At 36.9% G+C, this 19,208-nt stretch overlaps 2 protein-coding genes across 2 annotated transcripts; both read right to left on the reverse strand.

The window, feature by feature from the left end:
• Positions 1-8,739: 8,739 nt before the first annotated feature.
• Positions 8,740-9,336, reverse strand: LOC138875859 (secreted RxLR effector protein 161-like). The gene has a single exon (XM_070154733.1). It carries the CDS (start codon positions 9,334-9,336, stop codon positions 8,740-8,742), a length of 597 nt encoding a protein of 198 aa, XP_070010834.1.
• Positions 9,337-14,108: 4,772 nt separating this feature from the next.
• Positions 14,109-15,496, reverse strand: LOC138875861 (uncharacterized mitochondrial protein AtMg00300-like). The gene is made up of 2 exons (XM_070154734.1): positions 15,217-15,496; positions 14,109-14,185 (listed from the first exon to the last, which is right to left on the reverse strand). The coding sequence occupies exons 1-2, from the start codon at positions 15,494-15,496 to the stop codon at positions 14,109-14,111; spliced, it is 357 nt and encodes a 118-aa protein (XP_070010835.1).
• Positions 15,497-19,208: the final 3,712 nt, after the last annotated feature.

Genomic DNA, 19,208 nt, shown 5'->3' on the forward strand with positions numbered 1-19,208 from the left:
GTTGCCTGCGTAAATTAAAAGAGAGCCAAATTATGACATTTTAAATAAATAGCAAGGAAAAAGGTGCATGCTTTTATGGAATTAGAAAATAAAATAAGGAAGTTCGTGTCAGACACAAGAAGATTTTTTTGGGGATAATACAGATGAATGAAAAGTTAAAGATGTTGACTATGTCACACGTTATTCATATGGCACAATAATGATTCTTGGTTTTCAATTACTAAAGAGATCTAAGTGTAACAGACTATATATAAAGATCGAGGATACTCGGTATAATTAGTTATAAGCCTATAATAATTTGGAAGGATAATAGTTGCTTTTGAGATAACATTGACAATCTTACAAATTTCCATTGAATTAAAGGTATGATTAAACATGTATTCTTACCATTTTAGCGGTGGCGTTTGACTAGACATTGAGTTTACCAGAAAAATTAAGAAGACTTTTGGCACATCTAAAATATTATTAGTATTTATGGCCGTAAATATATCATGACATTTCAATAGGTATATATAAGAACGTAACTTGTGTACATCACATCCCTTAGGTGGAGCCTTTCTCCGGATCCTGCATAAATACGGGATGTCTTGTGCATCGAATTGCCCTTTAATAAAAAATAAAAAATATAGAGTGTCCTAGTATAGCGGTAATTTTTTTTTTTTTGATATAGTACAACATATATAAGGAAAAATAGTAAACTTACCAAGAAACTTGAGTAGTCTTTGAAGGCGGAGGAATTGAGTTAGAAGAAGGAGGTTGAGGGGAGAGATTGAGGCACAACTTTGTTGCAACGGCCATCTTCTCCGGCAAAATGATCAAGAGAAGAAAGCAAAGAGAAGTATTAGTTGTAGGTACTTAGTTTTCTTTACGATCTCTTTTGGTAAGAAGAATAGTACGTACTAGCTTCATTAGATATTTATAATTCGTACTTTCTTTTTGTTGAATGAGGTTTGGTGGATGGGAGTCATTGGTCAGTTTACGATAGCTGAAAGTTACTCAAAACTCAGAAGGTGCATGCCCCATTTCCTTTTGCTATGGACACGTGGGTAGGACCCTTAGTATTTTAGCTAATTCTATCAATCAATTTGAAATACTTTCTAGGAAGATACTTTAATACGACTACCATAAGTTATTTCTATATACCTCCCTTGAGGTTAGTCTAATTAAAAAAAATGTTTTTTGAAGTTTCAAAAATCATAAACTCTATCTCTTTAATATATATATATAAAGTAGTGGTTAGATCGGTGATGATGTATGGGGCGGAGTGTTTGCCTGTTAAGAACTCACATATCCAGAAGATGAAAGTAGCAGAAATGAGGATGTTGAGGTGGATGTGTGGGCATACTAGGATGGATAAAATTAGGAATGATGATATTCGGGAGAAGGTGCACGTGGCTCCCATTGACGACAAGATGCGGGAAATGAGGTTCAGATGGTTTGGGCATGTCCAGAGGAGAAGCCCAGATGCTCCGGTAAGGAGGTGTGAGCGGCTAGTTGTGGAAGGAACGAGAAGAGGTAGAGGATGGCCTAGTATTGGGGAGAGGTGATCAGACATGATATGGCGAGGCTTCAGATTTCCGAGGACATGACACTTGATAGGAAGTTGTGGAGGTCGAGTATTAAGGTAGTAGGTTAGGAGGTAGTTGAGTCTTGCCTTAGTAATACCTTTGTGAGACTAGTCTGGTAGGATTTTTGTCTGATATAGCTAGTGTCAATGTTGTGTCTTACTATTTTTCAGTACTGGGCCTATTTAATAGCTATCGGTTTTGCTTTGCATCTTTCTTCTAGATTTCATGTTGTTCCTATTTTTCTTATGATTTTTATGGTGATACTAATATTGTCTACTTTTTTTTGATCTCTTGAGCCGAGGGTCTTTCGGAAACAGACTCTCTACCCCTTCGGGGTAGGGGTAAGGTTTGCGTACACACTACCCTCCCCAGACCCCACTAGTGGGATTTCACTGGGTTTTTGTTATTGTTGTTGTTGTTGTTGTTGTTATATATACACACACACACTCAGTGACGAAGGCAGAATTTTCATCAAGGGGTGTCAAAATATAAATAATTAGATATATCGAAAAATCAAGGAGAGTCAACGTATAGTAAATACACATAAAATAAAATAAAATATCTAGCAATTTAGTGTAATTTTCCAACGAAAGAAGTGTCGCTTGACACCCCTTGGTCCAATGTGGCTCCGACACTACGCACACTCATTGGTAGATGAAGTTTGTTCATGAGATTTGAACTTTCTCTCGATACGAGAAGAATTATCATTTAGAGTATCAACGGAAAGGTTATTAAAATGTCTTTGTTTTTAAGGGCTGAAGATTACAATGCAATGGTTCAAGCGAAGTCATTATTATGGAGGTTGGCTCTTCGAGGCATGTCTTAAACGTACGGAAAAAATATTTACCTTTTAAATATTTATTTATTTATTGCGGACTAATATCAAAAGGAAAATAGAAAAAGTACAAAAATTAGAAGGATAAAAGATATAATCTCATTACATTCATAACTAAATGTGCTACTTCAATCAATGGAACAACGAACTAGACAGAGTTTAGCACGAGTCGAATACTTTATCTCTAATTAAGTTTATGTTAATGTCTATTAAAAGGAAATTCGTTATGGTCCTAAAATCAGCTACTTTAAACTTTCGGATTGACTTTGTAACATCAGAAACTAGTGGGATGGTCTTGGTAGTTAGACAAAATGTTGAGGAGATTTGTGTAATTAGTCCAATTTTTCTGGCGTGTCAGCTTATAATGCTTTTTTCCATGCCTACTTCAAAGTTCAAACCAACAAAAATCTGAAAGCTACGGCTTTTAACATCTTCTCATAACAATTGCTTGCACGCATTACACAAGACCTCAAATTTAGAGGGATCACTCAACCAATTTTTTTATTTTGTATGGACAAATTTCATGTGTAGAAAGTTAATACAATTGGAGCACGCATTACACAAGAGCAATTAGAAGTTAAAGTGAGTACGTGTTTAATGTCTTTATTGAAAATGAAAAAACAAATCACATGAAAATATAATACAAGTTTATGGAATTATACAATGTATATCAATATCGTAAAAAAAAACTATATTGAACTACTTCAGATGGTATATACAAATTTATTAAAAGTATTTTATTTAATGGCGATTTATTTCGGTTAATTTTGCTACGGAAATTAGATCATATGTGAAAATCAGGGGCATATTTAGGGGGTTCCATGAGGCACGTGAACCCATGCTCCCTACCCTAAATCATGTATAGTAATGATATATATGTTTTACAAAAATATTTAAATATATGTGTGCATCCATGCTCAAAGTATTATATGATGTGATGATTATTGGGTGTACCTCTCTAGGTGAGGTTGTGAGTTTAAATCTTATGTCAATCTTGTTGCGGAAGCCAAATGTATATAGTGTGAATGAGTCACAACTACTATACCAAAAATCATGGCAGCCACCAAATAATAAATAAGACAATAAAGCAACAATAAAAGGAACGCCAGAATTTACGAGGTTCGGCCAATTTTACCTACTTCCTCGGACACAACCAATATTTTATTTCACTCCAGAAATACAAGTGAAATAATACTAAAGAGAGAAGATACAAATGCCTTAAGAAGATAACAAGGCAAATGAGAGGTGTGTTTAAATCCTAAACATTAGGCCTCCTTTTATAGGGAAAAAATCTCAACCAAATATGTCACCCACCGATGTGGGACTTTTGAATTTTCAACAATTCTTTACCTTGGCAAAATTTCACATCTTCAATTTTCTCTCAATAACAAATTTTGGTTGTGTCTTCATCTTCAATCTTTAGTGTTCAACAATGTTGATCAAATCCAAAACAATGTTGAAACTTGACCGCAGTCACCACCTTTGTCAGCATATCAGCAGGATTCTCCGTAATATGAATTTTCTTCATCGTGACTCTACATTCTTCTATGATTTCTCGTACGAAATGATACCGAACATCAATGTGCTTTGTCCTGGCATGATAAATTTGGTTCTTCGCTAATTGAATAACACTTTGACTATCACCAAAAATTGTGATACTTTTTGTCCAATACCAAGCTCCTTTAGCAATCCCTGAAGCCAAATTACCTCCTTCACAACCTCTATAATAGCCATGTACTCTGCCTCTGTTGTAGACAAAGAAATTTTTGACTGCAAAGTAGACTTCCAACTAACTGGTGCCTTTGCAAAAGTAAACAGATAACCAGTAGTTGATCTTCGTTTGTCTAGATCACCCGCAAAATCTGAGTCACAATATCCAACTACAGATTGATTGCCTTCCTGCTCAAAAACTAACCCAACATCTACAATATTATGAATATACCGTAGAATCAACTTCACAGCTTGCCAATGCTCCTTTCCTGGATTATGCATATATCTGCTAATAACTCCAACAGCTTGTGAAATGTCAGGTCTCGTACAGACCATTGCATACATCAAGCTATCAACAACATTTGCGTATGGTACCCTTGACATATACTCATGTTCAGCTTCATCTTTTGGCGACATAGTAGTACTTAGCTTAAAATGGGGAGCAAGTGGAGTACTAACTGGCTTAGTCTTTTCATCTATGCCAAAACATTGTAGTACTCTTTTCAGATATTCTTTCTGAGATAAACAGAGTTTCTTTGAACGTCTATCTCTTATTATCTCCATGCCAAGAATTTTCTTTGCCTCACCCAGATCCTTCATCTCGAACTCCTTCTTCAGTTGAATCTTCAACTTATCAATTTCTTCCGAATTCTTGGAAGCTATCAACATATCATCAACATATAGGAGAAGATATATAAAGGAACCATCTTTAAGCTTGCGCAAATACACACAATGATCGTATTTGCTTCTCTTGTACCATTGCCGTAACATAAACTTGTCAAATCGTTTGTACCATTGTCTAGAAGATTGTTTCAATCCGTATAATGATTTTTCAAGTTTGCACACCATATTTTCCTTTCCAGCAACTTTGAATCCTTCTGGCTGAGTCATGTAGATTTCCTCCTCCAAGTTTCCATGTAAAAATGCAGTTTTTACATCCATCTGAACTAGTTCCAAATCCAACTGTGCTACCAAAGCCAACATAATTCTAATGGAGGAATGTTTTACAACTGGAGAAAACACTTCATTGTAAACAATTCCCTCCTTTTGAGCATTTCCTTTGGCCACCAATCTTGCTTTGTAGTGAACATCTTCTTGGTTAGGAAATCCTTCTTTCTTTGCAAATACCCATTTGCACACAATTGCTTTCTTTTCCTTCGGGAGATTGGCCAATCTCCATGTATGATTCTGATGAAGGAACTGTATTTCATCATTCATGGCAATCCTCCACTTATTTTCTTCTGAACTTTGGACTGCGTCTTTATAAGTGGTAGGAATTGAAAGTACAAGAGGGGGTGAATTGCAAATACTTAAAATTAATTGCTTATAAATTGACTTATAACTTGAGTATTCGACTGAATATGATAATTTAGCAGATATGGTAACGGAAGGTAAAATGCAGAAAATAATTGCAGGAATTAAAAACACCGGGACTTTTATACTGGTTCGGATTCAATGTGAATCCTAATCTAGTCCCCTTGGGTTGCAAGGGAGTTCTCTTTCGTAAATGAGTTTCCTTCGAGTACAGATGTGGTGTATATCGCTCAGTTGCTCTAGCACTCGTTTTTTGATACAATGCCTCACCAGTTGTGTGCTCTCTTTCTATCTCTAACTTGTTACACAACAGATCTTAGTGAACTACAATGCTTGTTTGCAGTAGAATGAAGAGAGTGATTTGGTTTGAGCAAAATATGTCTAAGCTAGCGTTTACAAGGGTGTATAAATACTTTGATGGATGGTAGAGGCTTGACAACCCAAGAGATTTGATCCTTAGAAAGAATTGATTCTTTCCAAGAATAAGGAATGAGCCGTTGCTTCTCTTGATTGCTTTCCTTCAGCAGAGGATTGCTTAACTTGATTTCTCCTTGATTGTTGGATCTTCCAAATATGGTCGCTTCCCAGATCTCCTCGTATCCTTTAGTCTTCCGTAATTCTGCCCATGATTCGTGCCTTTGTCCAAGGCTTATTTGATTTTTTCCAGCTCAGCTAATCATTGTTATCGCTCATTGATTCGTTGATTAGATTGCGCCCAGATTTACTAGACCAATCCAGATTTGTTGATCACATGCTGATTGATTTCTTTCCTTGTACATCATGAATCATTCCAGCAGTCTTCTTTACTTCTTGAACTTGATTTCCTACACATGTATATTATTTGCATCATTAAAACATAATCTAATAATCTCCCCTTTTTTGATGATGACAAAATAATATAATAAGGTAAAAAAGTAAACACCAGTCGACTTCCCTCTGTTTTACTAGTCGACTTGACTCCCCCTCAATGTATGTACGATTGACTCCCCCTCAATGTATGCAATCGACTTGACCTGTCCATGACTTTCCCCTCAATCTGTGCAGTCAACTTGTACTGACTTGTACCTATACAGTATACAATATATACTAGCTATACACATATAAAATGTGTGCAGTCGACCTATACACATACACAAATAGACGCATAGCCGACTTGTACCTATACACATACACATAACATAGGCAAAATAATATAGGCTTTTTCTCTCCCTTTTTATCATCAGCAAAGAGGGATTAGAAATATAGATAACAGTAAAGCAGAAAAGGTAAAGAGATTATCCAATGGCTGGTGAAACAGCCCACAGTAGCAAAAAAAACAGAATTATCCAAGGGCTTAAACCGCAGCCCACAATACCACCAAAACAAGATGTCAAAAAAAACATAGTTTTGAAAAACATCCACACTAGCGGCGCAGGAAATAGGTAAGGGTGTTGCAAATGGCCTCCTTTAACTGTTCGAAGCTAGTATTTGCAGCGACGCTCAGACCATCCAGCTTGTCGTGAACCTCCTTGAAGGCTTTGACAACATTCTCCCTTACTCTGAGAATAGCAACTCTAATTTTTGACACGTCAGACCCTGTTTCCTTTGAAATAGCATGAATATCACCCACAGTGGACAGAGTGGCGGAAAGAAGATTCTTGATGTCAGAGAGTTTGGAGTCAATAGAGCTAAGCTTCTCACTAAGCTCAGAACTGACAAGAGTAGGAGGAGGAACAGCTGATGAAGGTTTGGTTTCCATAGGGGCCTGCTTTGCTTCACTCTCACTTTTCTTAACCCAGGAGCCCTTGATACTCACATAGCCCATACTAGCAAAAGCTCTAGAATTATAGGACTTGGAGACAGTAATGAAGGGATAGTTGGATAGAAAAATTTGATGGGCTTCCAGAATATGAGTGATTGTCATGCCATAGGGTAAACTAGTGGGATCTTCAGCACTTTCTATCATGAAATTAATGACCCAGAAGGAAAGCTTGAGTTTGAGTTTGGTGATGAGGCAGTAGACAAAGAATGTATCCCTTTGAGAGAAAGTTGAAAAGGAACCAGTACGAGGAAGCATGGTGGTTGCCACAATATGGGCCAGAACCCAATTTTCAAAACTTACATCACTGGGGCCCAATTGGTTTGGAAGAATTTCAGAGGGACACTCAATAATGCACTGTTTGGCTTGGTCAAAAGAGATTTCAAAATCCTCAGGCCACACATTTTTAAAACGAGTAGGGAACCAGAGCAACAACATTGGAAAAGAGAGTCAAACAAGGCACAATCAAGAACAATGCGCTTACCTAGCACTAGAGATTCTAGCCTATCTGGTTTACTAGAGCGAAGATTTGCATAAAACATTTTGACCAGGGGTTCATATACCTTAGGCGGAGGAATAGAGAGGAATTTTTCCCACCCTTGATAAATAAAGAGTTCTTTAACCATACAGTTGAGGGCTTCCATATCATCAAGATCCACGATCCTTCCATGGGCGATGGGCTTGTCCTTAAGAGTGATGAAAAGACCCCTATTTGGGGTATCCCAGAAATTTAGATCCGACTCGAGTGAGGCAGAAAAATCAACCTTTGATTTCTTTGGGGTGGATGAAATGGGAGAATCTTCCATGGGTCGTTTGCCTAAGGCCTTTTCTCCTAGAAGTTGGGATTGTTCAGAGAAATCACCCTGAGATGAGGCGAAGCCTTTAGAGTGATTAGACCCTAGGTCTACTTGCTCAGGAGGTGCAGAAGGGGGTTTCGCCTTAGAGCGGGTACTTTTTCTGGTGGAGGCAGAGGGATTCTTGGAGTGTTTCGCCATTGTAGAAGAGGGGATTTGCTCGAGGTTTTGGAGAGAAGATGGAGATGAGAGTGACTGAAAGGGTTTTCTAACTTAAGAAGAGGGTTTTGACGGTTGAGTATAGAAAAGGAAAAGTTGTTAATTGAGAAGACGTGATGATTGGCTTTCCATCTTCGAACTGCGAACTGATGTGAACGAAGTGAAAAGAGAGGGAAAAATCGGAGGCATAATAAATGCGTAGGAAAAGGAAAATTATAGCACTTTAAAAGTAATTGAGCACATAAGTTCTAAGAGTTATTAGAAAAGCAAATAATGCCAAGTAATTTTCTCAAAGTACAAAATCTTTCTTCTAACAAAGGCTTAGTAAAAATATCGGCTAATTGAGCAGAGGTGCCAACAAAGGCTATTTCTATATCTCCCTTAAGAACATGATCTCTAATAAAATGATGCTTAATATCTATATGTTTTGCTCTAGAATGATGCACAGGATTTTTTGAAAGACAAATAGCACTAGAATTATCACAAAAAATTTGTATAGGTTTAAACGAACAATTGATGAGACATCCACAGTAGTTGTGCACAACACTGTCCAATAGCAATGTATTCAGCTTTAGTTGTGGACAAGGCAACTGATGCTTGCTTTTTACTGTTCCAGGATATTAATGCCTTTCCTAGTAATTGACAAGTGCCGCTAGTGCTCTTTCTATCTTCTTTATCACCTGCAAGATCAGCATCTGAAAAACCTTCTAATTTAAAAGAGTTAGAGCGAGGATACCACAATCCATGAGATACAGTTACAATGAGATATCGAATGATTCTCTTTATAGCAGTTAAATGTGACTCCTGGGGAGCTGATTGAAACCTGGTACATTTACATACGCTGAACATAATATCTGGTCGACTTGCTGTCAGATATAGCAGTAATCCAATCATTCTCCTGTATTTGGTTTCATCAACTGGCGTGCCCTGTTCATCTTTGTCTAGATTTGTAGCGGGGCTCATAGGAGTGCCAATTGATTTTGCATTGTTCATACCAAATTTTTGAATCAGCTCTTTTGTATATTTGGTCTGACAAATAAAAGTTCCTTCTTCGATTTTTTGGATTTGTAGCCCAAGGAAGAACGTGAGTTCACCCATCATGCTCATTTCAAACTCGCTTTGTATAAGATTTGAAAATTCCTTGCATATAAGAGGGTTAGCACTACCAAATATAATATCATCAACACAAATTTGAATAATGAGATTACCTTCTGATGATCGTTTAATAAACAAAGTAGTGTCTATTTTACCTCTGGTAAAGCCATGATCAATAAGAAAAGTACTCAGCCTATCATACCAGGCACGTGGAGCTTGTTTCAACCCATACAGTGCTTTGGTAAGCTTGTATACATGGTATGGAAATTTTGAATCCTCAAAGCTTCGAGGCTATTTTACAAAACTTCTTCCTCGATAAATTCATTCAAAAGGCACTTTTAACATCCATTTGAATATCTTTTAAAGGATGCGTATGCTAGAAGAATCCGTATAGACTCCAAACGAGCTACTGGGGCAAAAGTCTCATCACAGTCGACTCCTTCTTGTTGTGAATAACCCTGAGCAACTAGTCTCGCTTTATTTCTATGACGTTTCCATCCTCGTTCAATTTGTTTCTAAATACCCATTTTGTTCCAATCACAGACACATTATCAGATTTGAGTATTAGTTTCCACACTTGATTCTTGCTGAACTGATCTAATTCCTCCTGCATGGCTTGCACCCAGCTTGAATCCTTCAGTGCTTCCTCTACCTTTTTTGGCTCAATTTGAGAAATCACTGTAATATTTGCTTTCTTTTTTAGGGCAGCCCTGGTTATCATTCCTTCGTTTGGATCCCCTATAATAAATTTCTGAGGATATTCGGGTTCGCTTCTCCATTCATTTGGTCGAATTATATTTGTAGTCGACTTGACTTGTGGGTCTGGAGTATTGCTGCTATTTTCTCCAGTTGACTCGATCACCCCAGATGTGCTAGTCGACTTCTGTGATTTTCCTTTGTCCTGAGCTTCTTGAGTTTGATCTTCGTCACCTGCAGTAGTTCCTTTCTCGACCAAGGGATTATTTTCATCGAATATAACATGTACATATTCTTCTACACATAAAGTACGTTTATTGTAGACTCTAAAAGATCTGCTATTTAACGAGTAACCAAGAAAAATACCTTCGTCACTTCTTGGGTCAAACTTTCCAAGATTATCTTTACCGTTATTGTGAATAAAATATTTGCTTCCAAAGGGATGGAAGTAACTGATATTTGGACGTTTACATTTTCAGAGTTCATAAGGGGTCTTCTTTAGAATTGGCCTTATGAGGCAACGGTTGAGGATGTGACAAGCAGTACTTACGCCTTCTGCCCAAAAATGGTTTGGCAATGAATGTTCTAGTAGCATGGTTCTTGCCATGTCTTGGAGAGTTCTGTTCTTCCTTTCCACAACCCCATTTTGCTGTGGTGAGCGTGGTGCAGAGAAATTGTGAGTGTATCCTTGATCGTTGCAGAAGTCTTCAAAAGCTCTGCTTTCAAATTCTCCTCCATGGTCACTCTGAATTTTTGAGATCAGATATCCCTTTTCTCTTTCAACCTTTTTGCATAAAACTTCAAAATTTCTTAAGGCTTCATCCTTATGAGACAAGAAGATCACCCAGGTGAAACGTGAAAAGTCATCAACAGTAACAAAAGCATACCTCTTACCTCCTATGCTAGCATTTCTAGTAGGCCCAAATAAATCCATATGAAGCAATTGGAAAGGTTTTGAAGTAGATACTATATCTTTATTTTTGAAGGAATTTCTGGTTTGCTTACCCATTTGACATGCATCACAAATATGAGTTCTAGAGAAATTCAGTTTAGGCAAACCAATAACTAAATCATGTTTGGACAGTTTTTCAATCAAATGCATGCTAGCACGGCCAAGTCTTCTATACCATAACCATGGATCATCAGACATAGAGGATAAGCAAATGTGGCCATCTATCTTTTCAAAATCATCAAGTATATAAATATTTCCATACCTTTTTCCAGGAAAGTTTATCTTACCTGATTCGTCTTCAATAGTACACCCTGTTCTCTTAAACTTTACCTCATATCCTGAGTTGCAGAGTTGACTTATGCTCAAGAGATTATAGTTTAGGCCATCAACGAGATATACTTTAGTAATGTCATAGTTGTTATTGAAAGGAATTGTTCCAGTGCCAACTATTTTACCCCTTGAATCGTCTCCGAATTTTACACTTCCTCCATCGATCTTTGTAACTTCCTTGAACAGGTTTTTGTCACCTGTCATATGACTGGAACACGCACTATCTAGATACCATTTTCCTTTGCGGCTTACTCTGTGGTGTTCCTGCAAGACAAGATGATCGCTTTCTTTTTGGTACCCAAGCTTGCCTGGGTCCTGGTGGGTTAGTGTTACTAGGTTTAGAATTTTTTGGTTTCCAAACCCATCCTGACACATTTGATTTACGAAAGCAACAACCAGAATATTTATGCCCACTTTTATTACAGTAATGACATTTAGCTCCAGACCTGTTTTCATAAATGTTAGAACTAGCCGACTTAAATTTAGCTGGTTCTTTCCTAGTTGACTTGTAAGTCATCTGGTCCGACCGACTGGTCGACTTGGTTCTGATTGGTTCCTTTCCAATTGACTTGTAAGTCGTCTGGTTTGACCTAACAAAACTATGACTGGTAGATTTGCGCAAGCTGTTAAGCTGCATTTGCAACTCCTCAAACTCTTCTTGAAGTACTTCTTTTTCGATTTCACATACTTCATGTTTGAGTTTCCAGTCTTTAACCTCCTTAGTGAGTCTCTTAAGTTCATTCATCATTATTTGAGACTCTTTAAGGTGGAATCAAGAATATCCTGCAATTCATTACATCTTTCGCAGTCATAAGATATTACCTCACTAGTTTCACCCCGTGCCATGAAATAGTTCTCGTCATCTGAATCATCTTCATCTGTCCAACATCCTGAGGTTTTGTTTATTTCATTTTCCAGAATTGTCATGAAACAAAGATTTGCTATTCTTCGTGGTCTGAGTCATCCTCATCGCTCCAGCTTCCGAAGGATTTGTTCTTGCTGAAGCCTCTAGAGATCTTCCTTTTCAATTCTTGGCATTCAGCTTGAATGTGCCCAAATTTTCCACATTCGTAGCATTTTCCATCGTTCTTATCCTATTCATTGTATTGCCTGGATCGTCTTGGTGGGAATCTTCCTTTCTTTGTGTTTCTGTATCTTCTCATCAGCCCATCCATATTTCTAGACATCATAGAAATCTCTTCTTGTAGAGCTTCAGGATCATCAATTTCATTTTCAGCCATTTCAATAGAGGTTTTGAATGCAACTATTTTCTTTTTCTCCTCTTGATTTGTCTTTTTCAAATGCGTCCTTTCGAAAGCAATAAGTTCTCCTCGCATTTCATCATAGGACAATTTGTTTAGACCTTGAGATTCCAGTTTGACTACTTTGGCCTGCCAAGTGGTTGGCAGACTTCTGAGAATTTTTCTGACTTGATCACCACTGGTGTAGGGCTTGCCAAATGCCTTTAAGTCACTAATTATTTTACTAAACCTGGCAAACATTTCTTCAATGGATTCTCCTTCTTTCATTGAGAAGAGTTCGTAGTCATGAACTAGTATGTTGATGTGAGTTTCCTTTACTTTGCTGGTTCCCTCATAGGTGACCTCAAGTTTATCCCACATCTCTTTAGCTGTATCACAACTCGATATTTTCTCGTATTCTTCACCACTTATAGCATTGTGCAGTAGATTTATTGCCTTGTTATTCACTTGTACCGCTTCCAGTTGCTCTTTTGAGTATGAATCTATATCATCAGGATCAGCAAGTGGTGGAGTGCTAGCAGGCAGGGAATAGTTTCCCTTTTTAATGACTCTCCAGACTTTGACATCGTATGATTTAGAAAAGATTTCCATTCGTATTTTCCAGTGAGAGAAATGTTGTCCATTGAAGTATAGTGGTCTAACTTGTGAAGTTCCTTCCTAAAAGAGAGCTCCTATGATAATTTTGATTTTCCATGATCTTTTCTCAAAAGTTGTTAAGCCAAAGGTAAAATGTGAGCCTTGCTCTGATACCAATTGAAAATACAAGAGGGGGTGGATTGTAAATACTTAAAATTAATTGCTTATAAGTTGATTTATAACTTGAGTAGTCGACTGAATATGATAATTTAGCAGATATGGTAACGGAACGTAAAATGCAGAAAATAATTGCAGGAATTAAAAACACCGGGATTTTTATACTGGTTCGGATTCAATGTGAATCCTAATCCAGTCCCCTTGGGTTGCAAGGGAGTTCTCTTTAGTAAAGAGTTTCCTTCGAGTACAAATGTGGTGTATATCGCTCAGTTGCTCTAGCACTCATTTTTGATACAATGCCTTACCAGTTGTGTGCTCTCTTTCTATCCCTAACTTGTTACACAACAGATCTTAGTGAACTACAATGCTTGTTTGCAGTAGAATGAAGAGAGTGATTTGGTTTGATCAAAGTATGTCTAAGCTAGGGTTTGCAAGGGTGTATAAATACTTTGATGGATGGTAGAGGCTTGACAACCCAAGAGATTTGATCCTTAGAAAGAATTGATTCTTTCTAAGAATAAGGAATGAGCCGTTGCTTCTCTTGATTGCTTTCCTTCAGCAGAGGATTGCTTCACTTGATTTCTCCTTGATTGTTGGATCTTCCAAATGTGGTCGCTTCCCAGATCTCCTCGTATCCTTTAGTCTTCCGTAATTCTGCCCATGATTCGTGCCTTTGTCCAAGGCTTATTTGATTTTTTCCAGCTCAGCTAATCATTGTTATCGCTCATTGATTCGTTGATTAGATTGCGCCCAGATTTACTAGACCAATCCAGATTTGTTGATCACATGCTGATTGATTTCTTTCCTTGTACATCATGAACTATTCCAGCAGTCTTCTTTACTTCTTGAACTTGATTTCCTGCACATGTATATTATTTGCATCATTAAAACATGATCTAATAGGAACATCATCAGCTACAATTGAGGCGATACAAGCAACCGTCTCTATAAGACGAACAGGTTTTGTTATTATCTTTTTTGGCATGCTGGTTGCTATTGATTCAAGTTGTTGTTGAGGTTCCTTAGTTGGAATCTCCCTCTCTACTGGCTCTTCTTCCAGAGGATAATCTTCATTTGTTTCCTCCTCTGCTTCTTGTGTAGGAAAAATAAATTTTTCCTCAAACTCCACCTGCTTAGAAGTACCCTCATTTTGTTTGGTATCTTCTGTTACCTTATTTACCATAGCAGATTCATCAAAGGTAACATCCCTGCTGAATATTACTTTCTTTGTCATAGAACGCCATAAGCGATATCCTTTGACTGCAGAAGTAATCCCCATAAAAATAGCCTTTTTTGCCATTGGATCCAATTTTGACTATGTCACATGATAATATGTAGTTGAGCCAAATACATGCAAAGAGTCATAATCTACAACAGGCTTTCCATACCATTTTTCAAATGGTGTCTTGCCATCAATAGCAGCAGATGGTAGACGATTAATGAGGTGGCATGTATATGTAACTGCCTCAGCCCAAAAAAATTTTCCCAAGCCAACATTGGACAACATACACTGTACCTTCTCCAGCAAGGTCTGGTTTATACGTTCTGCCACTCCATTCTATTGTGGTGTATGTCTGACAGTGAAGTGTCGAACGATGCCATCATTTTCACAGACCTTATTAAAATGATCATTTTTGTATTCACCTCCATTGTCTGTGCGAATACACTTGATCCTCCTGCCTGTTTGATTCTCCACCATCATTTTCCATTTGAGAAAAATTCCCAACACTTCATCTTTGCTCTTCAATGTATACACCCACACTCTTCGGGAAAAATCATCAACAAAGGTTACAAAATAGCGCTTCCCATCCAATGAAGGTGTTTTGGAAGGACCCCAAACATCAGAGTGTACATAATCCAAAATGCCTTTAGTATTATGGATCGCTGTACCAAATTTAATCCTTGTATGTTTCCCTTTGACATAATGCTCGCAAAACTCCAAGTTGCAAGCCTTTACTCCTTTTAACAATCCTTGATCTGATAAAGTTTTCAAGGATTTACCTCCTACATGTCCCAAGCGCATGTGCCATAGCTTGGTTGTTTCTGCCTCTTTTTTGTCACTAGATGTTACTGTCACTGTCCCAATAACTATACTACCGCGATAACGGTACATGTTATTGTTCTTCCGATTGGCCTTCATTACCACTAGTGCACCAGAGCATACTCTCATCACTCCATTTTCTACAATGATTTTGAACCCTTTTGATTCTCGGGCTCCCACAGATATGAGATTTTTCTTCAAATCCGGACATATTGAACATATGTTAATGTTCTGATCATTCCATCATGGTTCCTTAATCATATTGAACCAATGCCATATGAGGTAAGAAGGTTGTTATCCGCTGTGTGGACGACTCCATATTCTCCTTCTTGAAAATCCACGAACCAGTCCCTATTGGAACACATATGATAGCTACAAGCCGAGTCTATCAACCATATGTCTGATAATGTTGATGGCTCTGTTGTAACTAATGAGAAGTCTGAATCACCACCATCAGCTACATTTGAATCCATAATGGCCTTTTCATTGTTATGTTTGGCCTTATTCTTTAACTTCGGACAGTCTTTCTTCCAGTGCCCTTTTTCTCGACAAAAGACACATTTATCTTTGCTGGGTCTAGATCTTGACTTGGATCTTCCTTTCTTTGTCCTTGTTTGATTTTGAGGACGACCCCTCACAACCAGTGCTTCTCCTTCTCCGCCCTTCTATTTTTCTCCCTTTCTTTGTTCATAGCTGTACAAAGCCGAACAAACTTCTCTGAGAGAAATTTCGTCATTTCCATAGAGTAGAATAGTTTTAAGGTGCTCGTATTCATTAGGAAGTGACCCCAAAAACATCAAGGCCAAGTCACCATCATCAAAAGTTGCATCCATATTTTGCAAATTTGTGGCCAACTTATTGAAACTGGTGATATGTTCATTCATCGTGGTACCGGGAACATAGGTGAAGCGAAACAGTCTCTTCTTCATGTACAATTTATTTTGACTGTTTTTCTTCAAAAATTTATCCTCCAGTGCTTTCCATAATTTACTTGCAGAAGTTTCCTTTGTGTATGGATATTTCTGCTCTCTAGCAAGGTAGGATCGAATGGTACCGCAAGCAACACGGTTGATAATTCTCCAATCTTCTTCTCCAATAACATCTGGTCTCTTTTCTTCAATAGCAAGATCTAGCCCTTATTAAATAAGGACATCTATACTCGCCTTGCCACATCCCAAAATGTCCTGACCCGTCAAAAATTTCTACCGCAAATTTTGCATTTGACACAATTCTTGTCATAAGCGAAGATGCCAATGATGACGTATTGTTGACACTTGATGTAGATTCTTCTTGTTTATTGTCTCCCATCTTTGACACAAATATTACAAATCAAGATTATTTTCTTTCTTGTGTGGAAGATCAGACTAAGCTGCAACCACAGAGCATACTCAGACAGAACCTTTACTCAGTTACCAAGATAAATCTTTTCTGATGTGGAAGATCAGACTATGCTGCAACCACAGAGCATACTTAGACAGTACCTTGGCTCCGATATTAATTGTTCCGGAAGCCAAATGTATATAGTGTGAATGAGTCACAACTGCTATACCAAAGATTATGACAGCCACCAAATAATAAATAAGACAATAAAGCAACAATAAAAGGAACACCAGAATTTATGAGGTTCGACCAATTTTGCCTACTTCCTCGGACACAACCAATATTTTATTTCACTCCAAATATACAAGTGAAATAATACTAGATACAAATGCCTTAAGAAGATAAGAAGACAAATGAGAGGTGTGTTTAAATCCTAAACATTAGGCCTCCTTTTACATGGAAAAAATCCCAACCAAATATGTCACCCACCGATGTGGGACTTTTGACATTTTCAACAAATCTTGTTGTTTTTTCCTTTTTTTTTTCTAAAAGTAGACGCCCACAGGAGATGGGCGTGTCTGCTGTTATTTTTTGCGTATTAATTAAGTACTTTTTCTATTTATTTCTTTTTTTTGGCTTATTCTTTTAAAATTTTCACACACTGAAATTCCTATTCTTCTTTTGTTGCTGTAAAATCTTATATGATTAAATAAAATGTGTATATTAAAACTAGTAGTAGTGTATGATGTATTATATAATCAATGGGTTCAACTGATTTTAATATTTTCAACATAGAAAATAGATATAGATGTAAAAAAATTACTATTTTTAAAAAATAATAATTTGAATTTATAATTCCAAAAATGCAATGGGTATGCAATCGTAAGAACTAAAGGTTGAATCCTTAAAATTTATATTATGGATCCATCTAACCTTAATTGTGCACCCATCCTGCCAAAATCATGGATCCGCCTCCGGTGAAAATTACTAAATTTTCAACAGTTCAACTAGAACATAAATATTAAACTTATTAAATTTAAATCTGCCTAAGTATATTATGATTAACACTAAATCTTCTTATTTTTAACTGATAAAAGTATGGACAATAATTAATTGCAAGGGGCATCGATTATCAATATTATCACGTGCTTACGTCGTGAGTGTGGCTCCAAATATTTCGGAGGGGTTTCCGTTGCGTGATTTATTTTCCTTCTAAAGAAACTTCAACGTTAGACTATCAATTTCGTTGTTGTACCTAAAATTCTAAACAACTTTCCTTTGAGTTGGTAAAACTTGCACGGAGTGCCTTATTTGGTCGCCCCCATTTAACATATACCTATTTTTTTAAAAACTTTTAATTTGTAATTATTTTTAAAATAATTTTAACCCCTTACAAATGCTAGAAAAAAGATGAATTATACAAAAAGACGCATTGTGTAGTTATTTATTCATTTTTAGCAGAGACTACAGTGAGGAGCAGAACACCAACAGAAGTCTACATACGGAAGTGGAATAAGCGAAAAATACATTGACATGTACATATTCTTATAGATATAGGTCCTTATTCCCACTGGCGCACAATTTTCTGAGTGTTCTTGAAATTGAAGTTAATTAACAAACTCCCATCTATTCTCCTAAACACAAAGCTGAAGTTACAAAACAAAACTCGACAGTTACAAATTACAAAACAAAAATTTCAGTTCTAGAGCTGAAGTTCGTCAGTTACAAAAACAAAAACTTCAGCTCTAGAGTTGAAGTTCGTCAGTTACAAAAATAAAAACTTAAGCAATTACAAACAAAAACTTCAGTAACTAGAGAACAAAACTTCAGCTACTATGTTTAAGTTCAGCAATTACAAACAAAAACTTCAGCACACTTGGTTCAGCACACTTGCTACTTTAGGCCCGTCTACTAGAATGCTGAAGTTTTGCGTGTTTGCCTTTGCTACTTCAACCCCGTATACTGAAGTTATGTGAAAAGCCGGGTTGCTTGCAACTTTTTTTGTGAAGCGGACACAAGTTAAAACGTGACACAAAAAGCGGGTATAGATGCAAATCCCCCTTTGAGTTGTTAAGTGTTTATGTTGGGCTAGGTCCAAAGATACTTTTAACATAGTATGGTATTGTCTGTTTTGGGCGAAGCTTGCACAATTTTTTCCATAAGGCTTCACACCATTAAGAATATATAAGGGAATCTACCAGCTATGTCCATTTATAAGTAGCTCATTACAAAAATTGACCAATTCATAAAATATTACTAATATTAGCCAAATAGTACTAATATTAGCCAATTAGCTATTTGTAGCAAAAATATATCAAATTTTTACTTTCTTTTGAGTGAGTGTTATTAGAATAGATTGGGTACATCTTAAGTAGCTTGAATCTCAGTTTTGGGTTGATTTGGTGAAGTTTTGAAGTGGTTTGAATTGAAAATTCGAAGTAAAAACTGAACATGAAAAAAATGATATGTGTATCATACTGTGTATCACATATGTATCATATTTGTATCAATTGTGTATCAC

This window comes from Nicotiana sylvestris, chromosome 8 (assembly GCF_000393655.2).
Source record: "Nicotiana sylvestris chromosome 8, ASM39365v2, whole genome shotgun sequence".
Lineage (NCBI taxonomy): Eukaryota > Viridiplantae > Streptophyta > Magnoliopsida > Solanales > Solanaceae > Nicotiana > Nicotiana sylvestris.

Excerpts from the sequence above, each read along its gene's own strand:
- LOC138875861 (XM_070154734.1), bottom strand. The coding sequence starts at position 15,496 with ATGAGAGTATGCTCTGGTGCACTAGTGGTAATGAAGGCCAATCGGAAG. Across the intron at positions 14,186-15,216 it reads ACATACAAGGATTAAATTTG|GAAATCAAGTTCAAGAAGTA; the intron begins GTACAGCGATCC and ends ATACATGTGCAG.
- LOC138875859 (XM_070154733.1), bottom strand. The coding sequence starts at position 9,336 with ATGGGTGAACTCACGTTCTTCCTTGGGCTACAAATCCAAAAAATCGAA.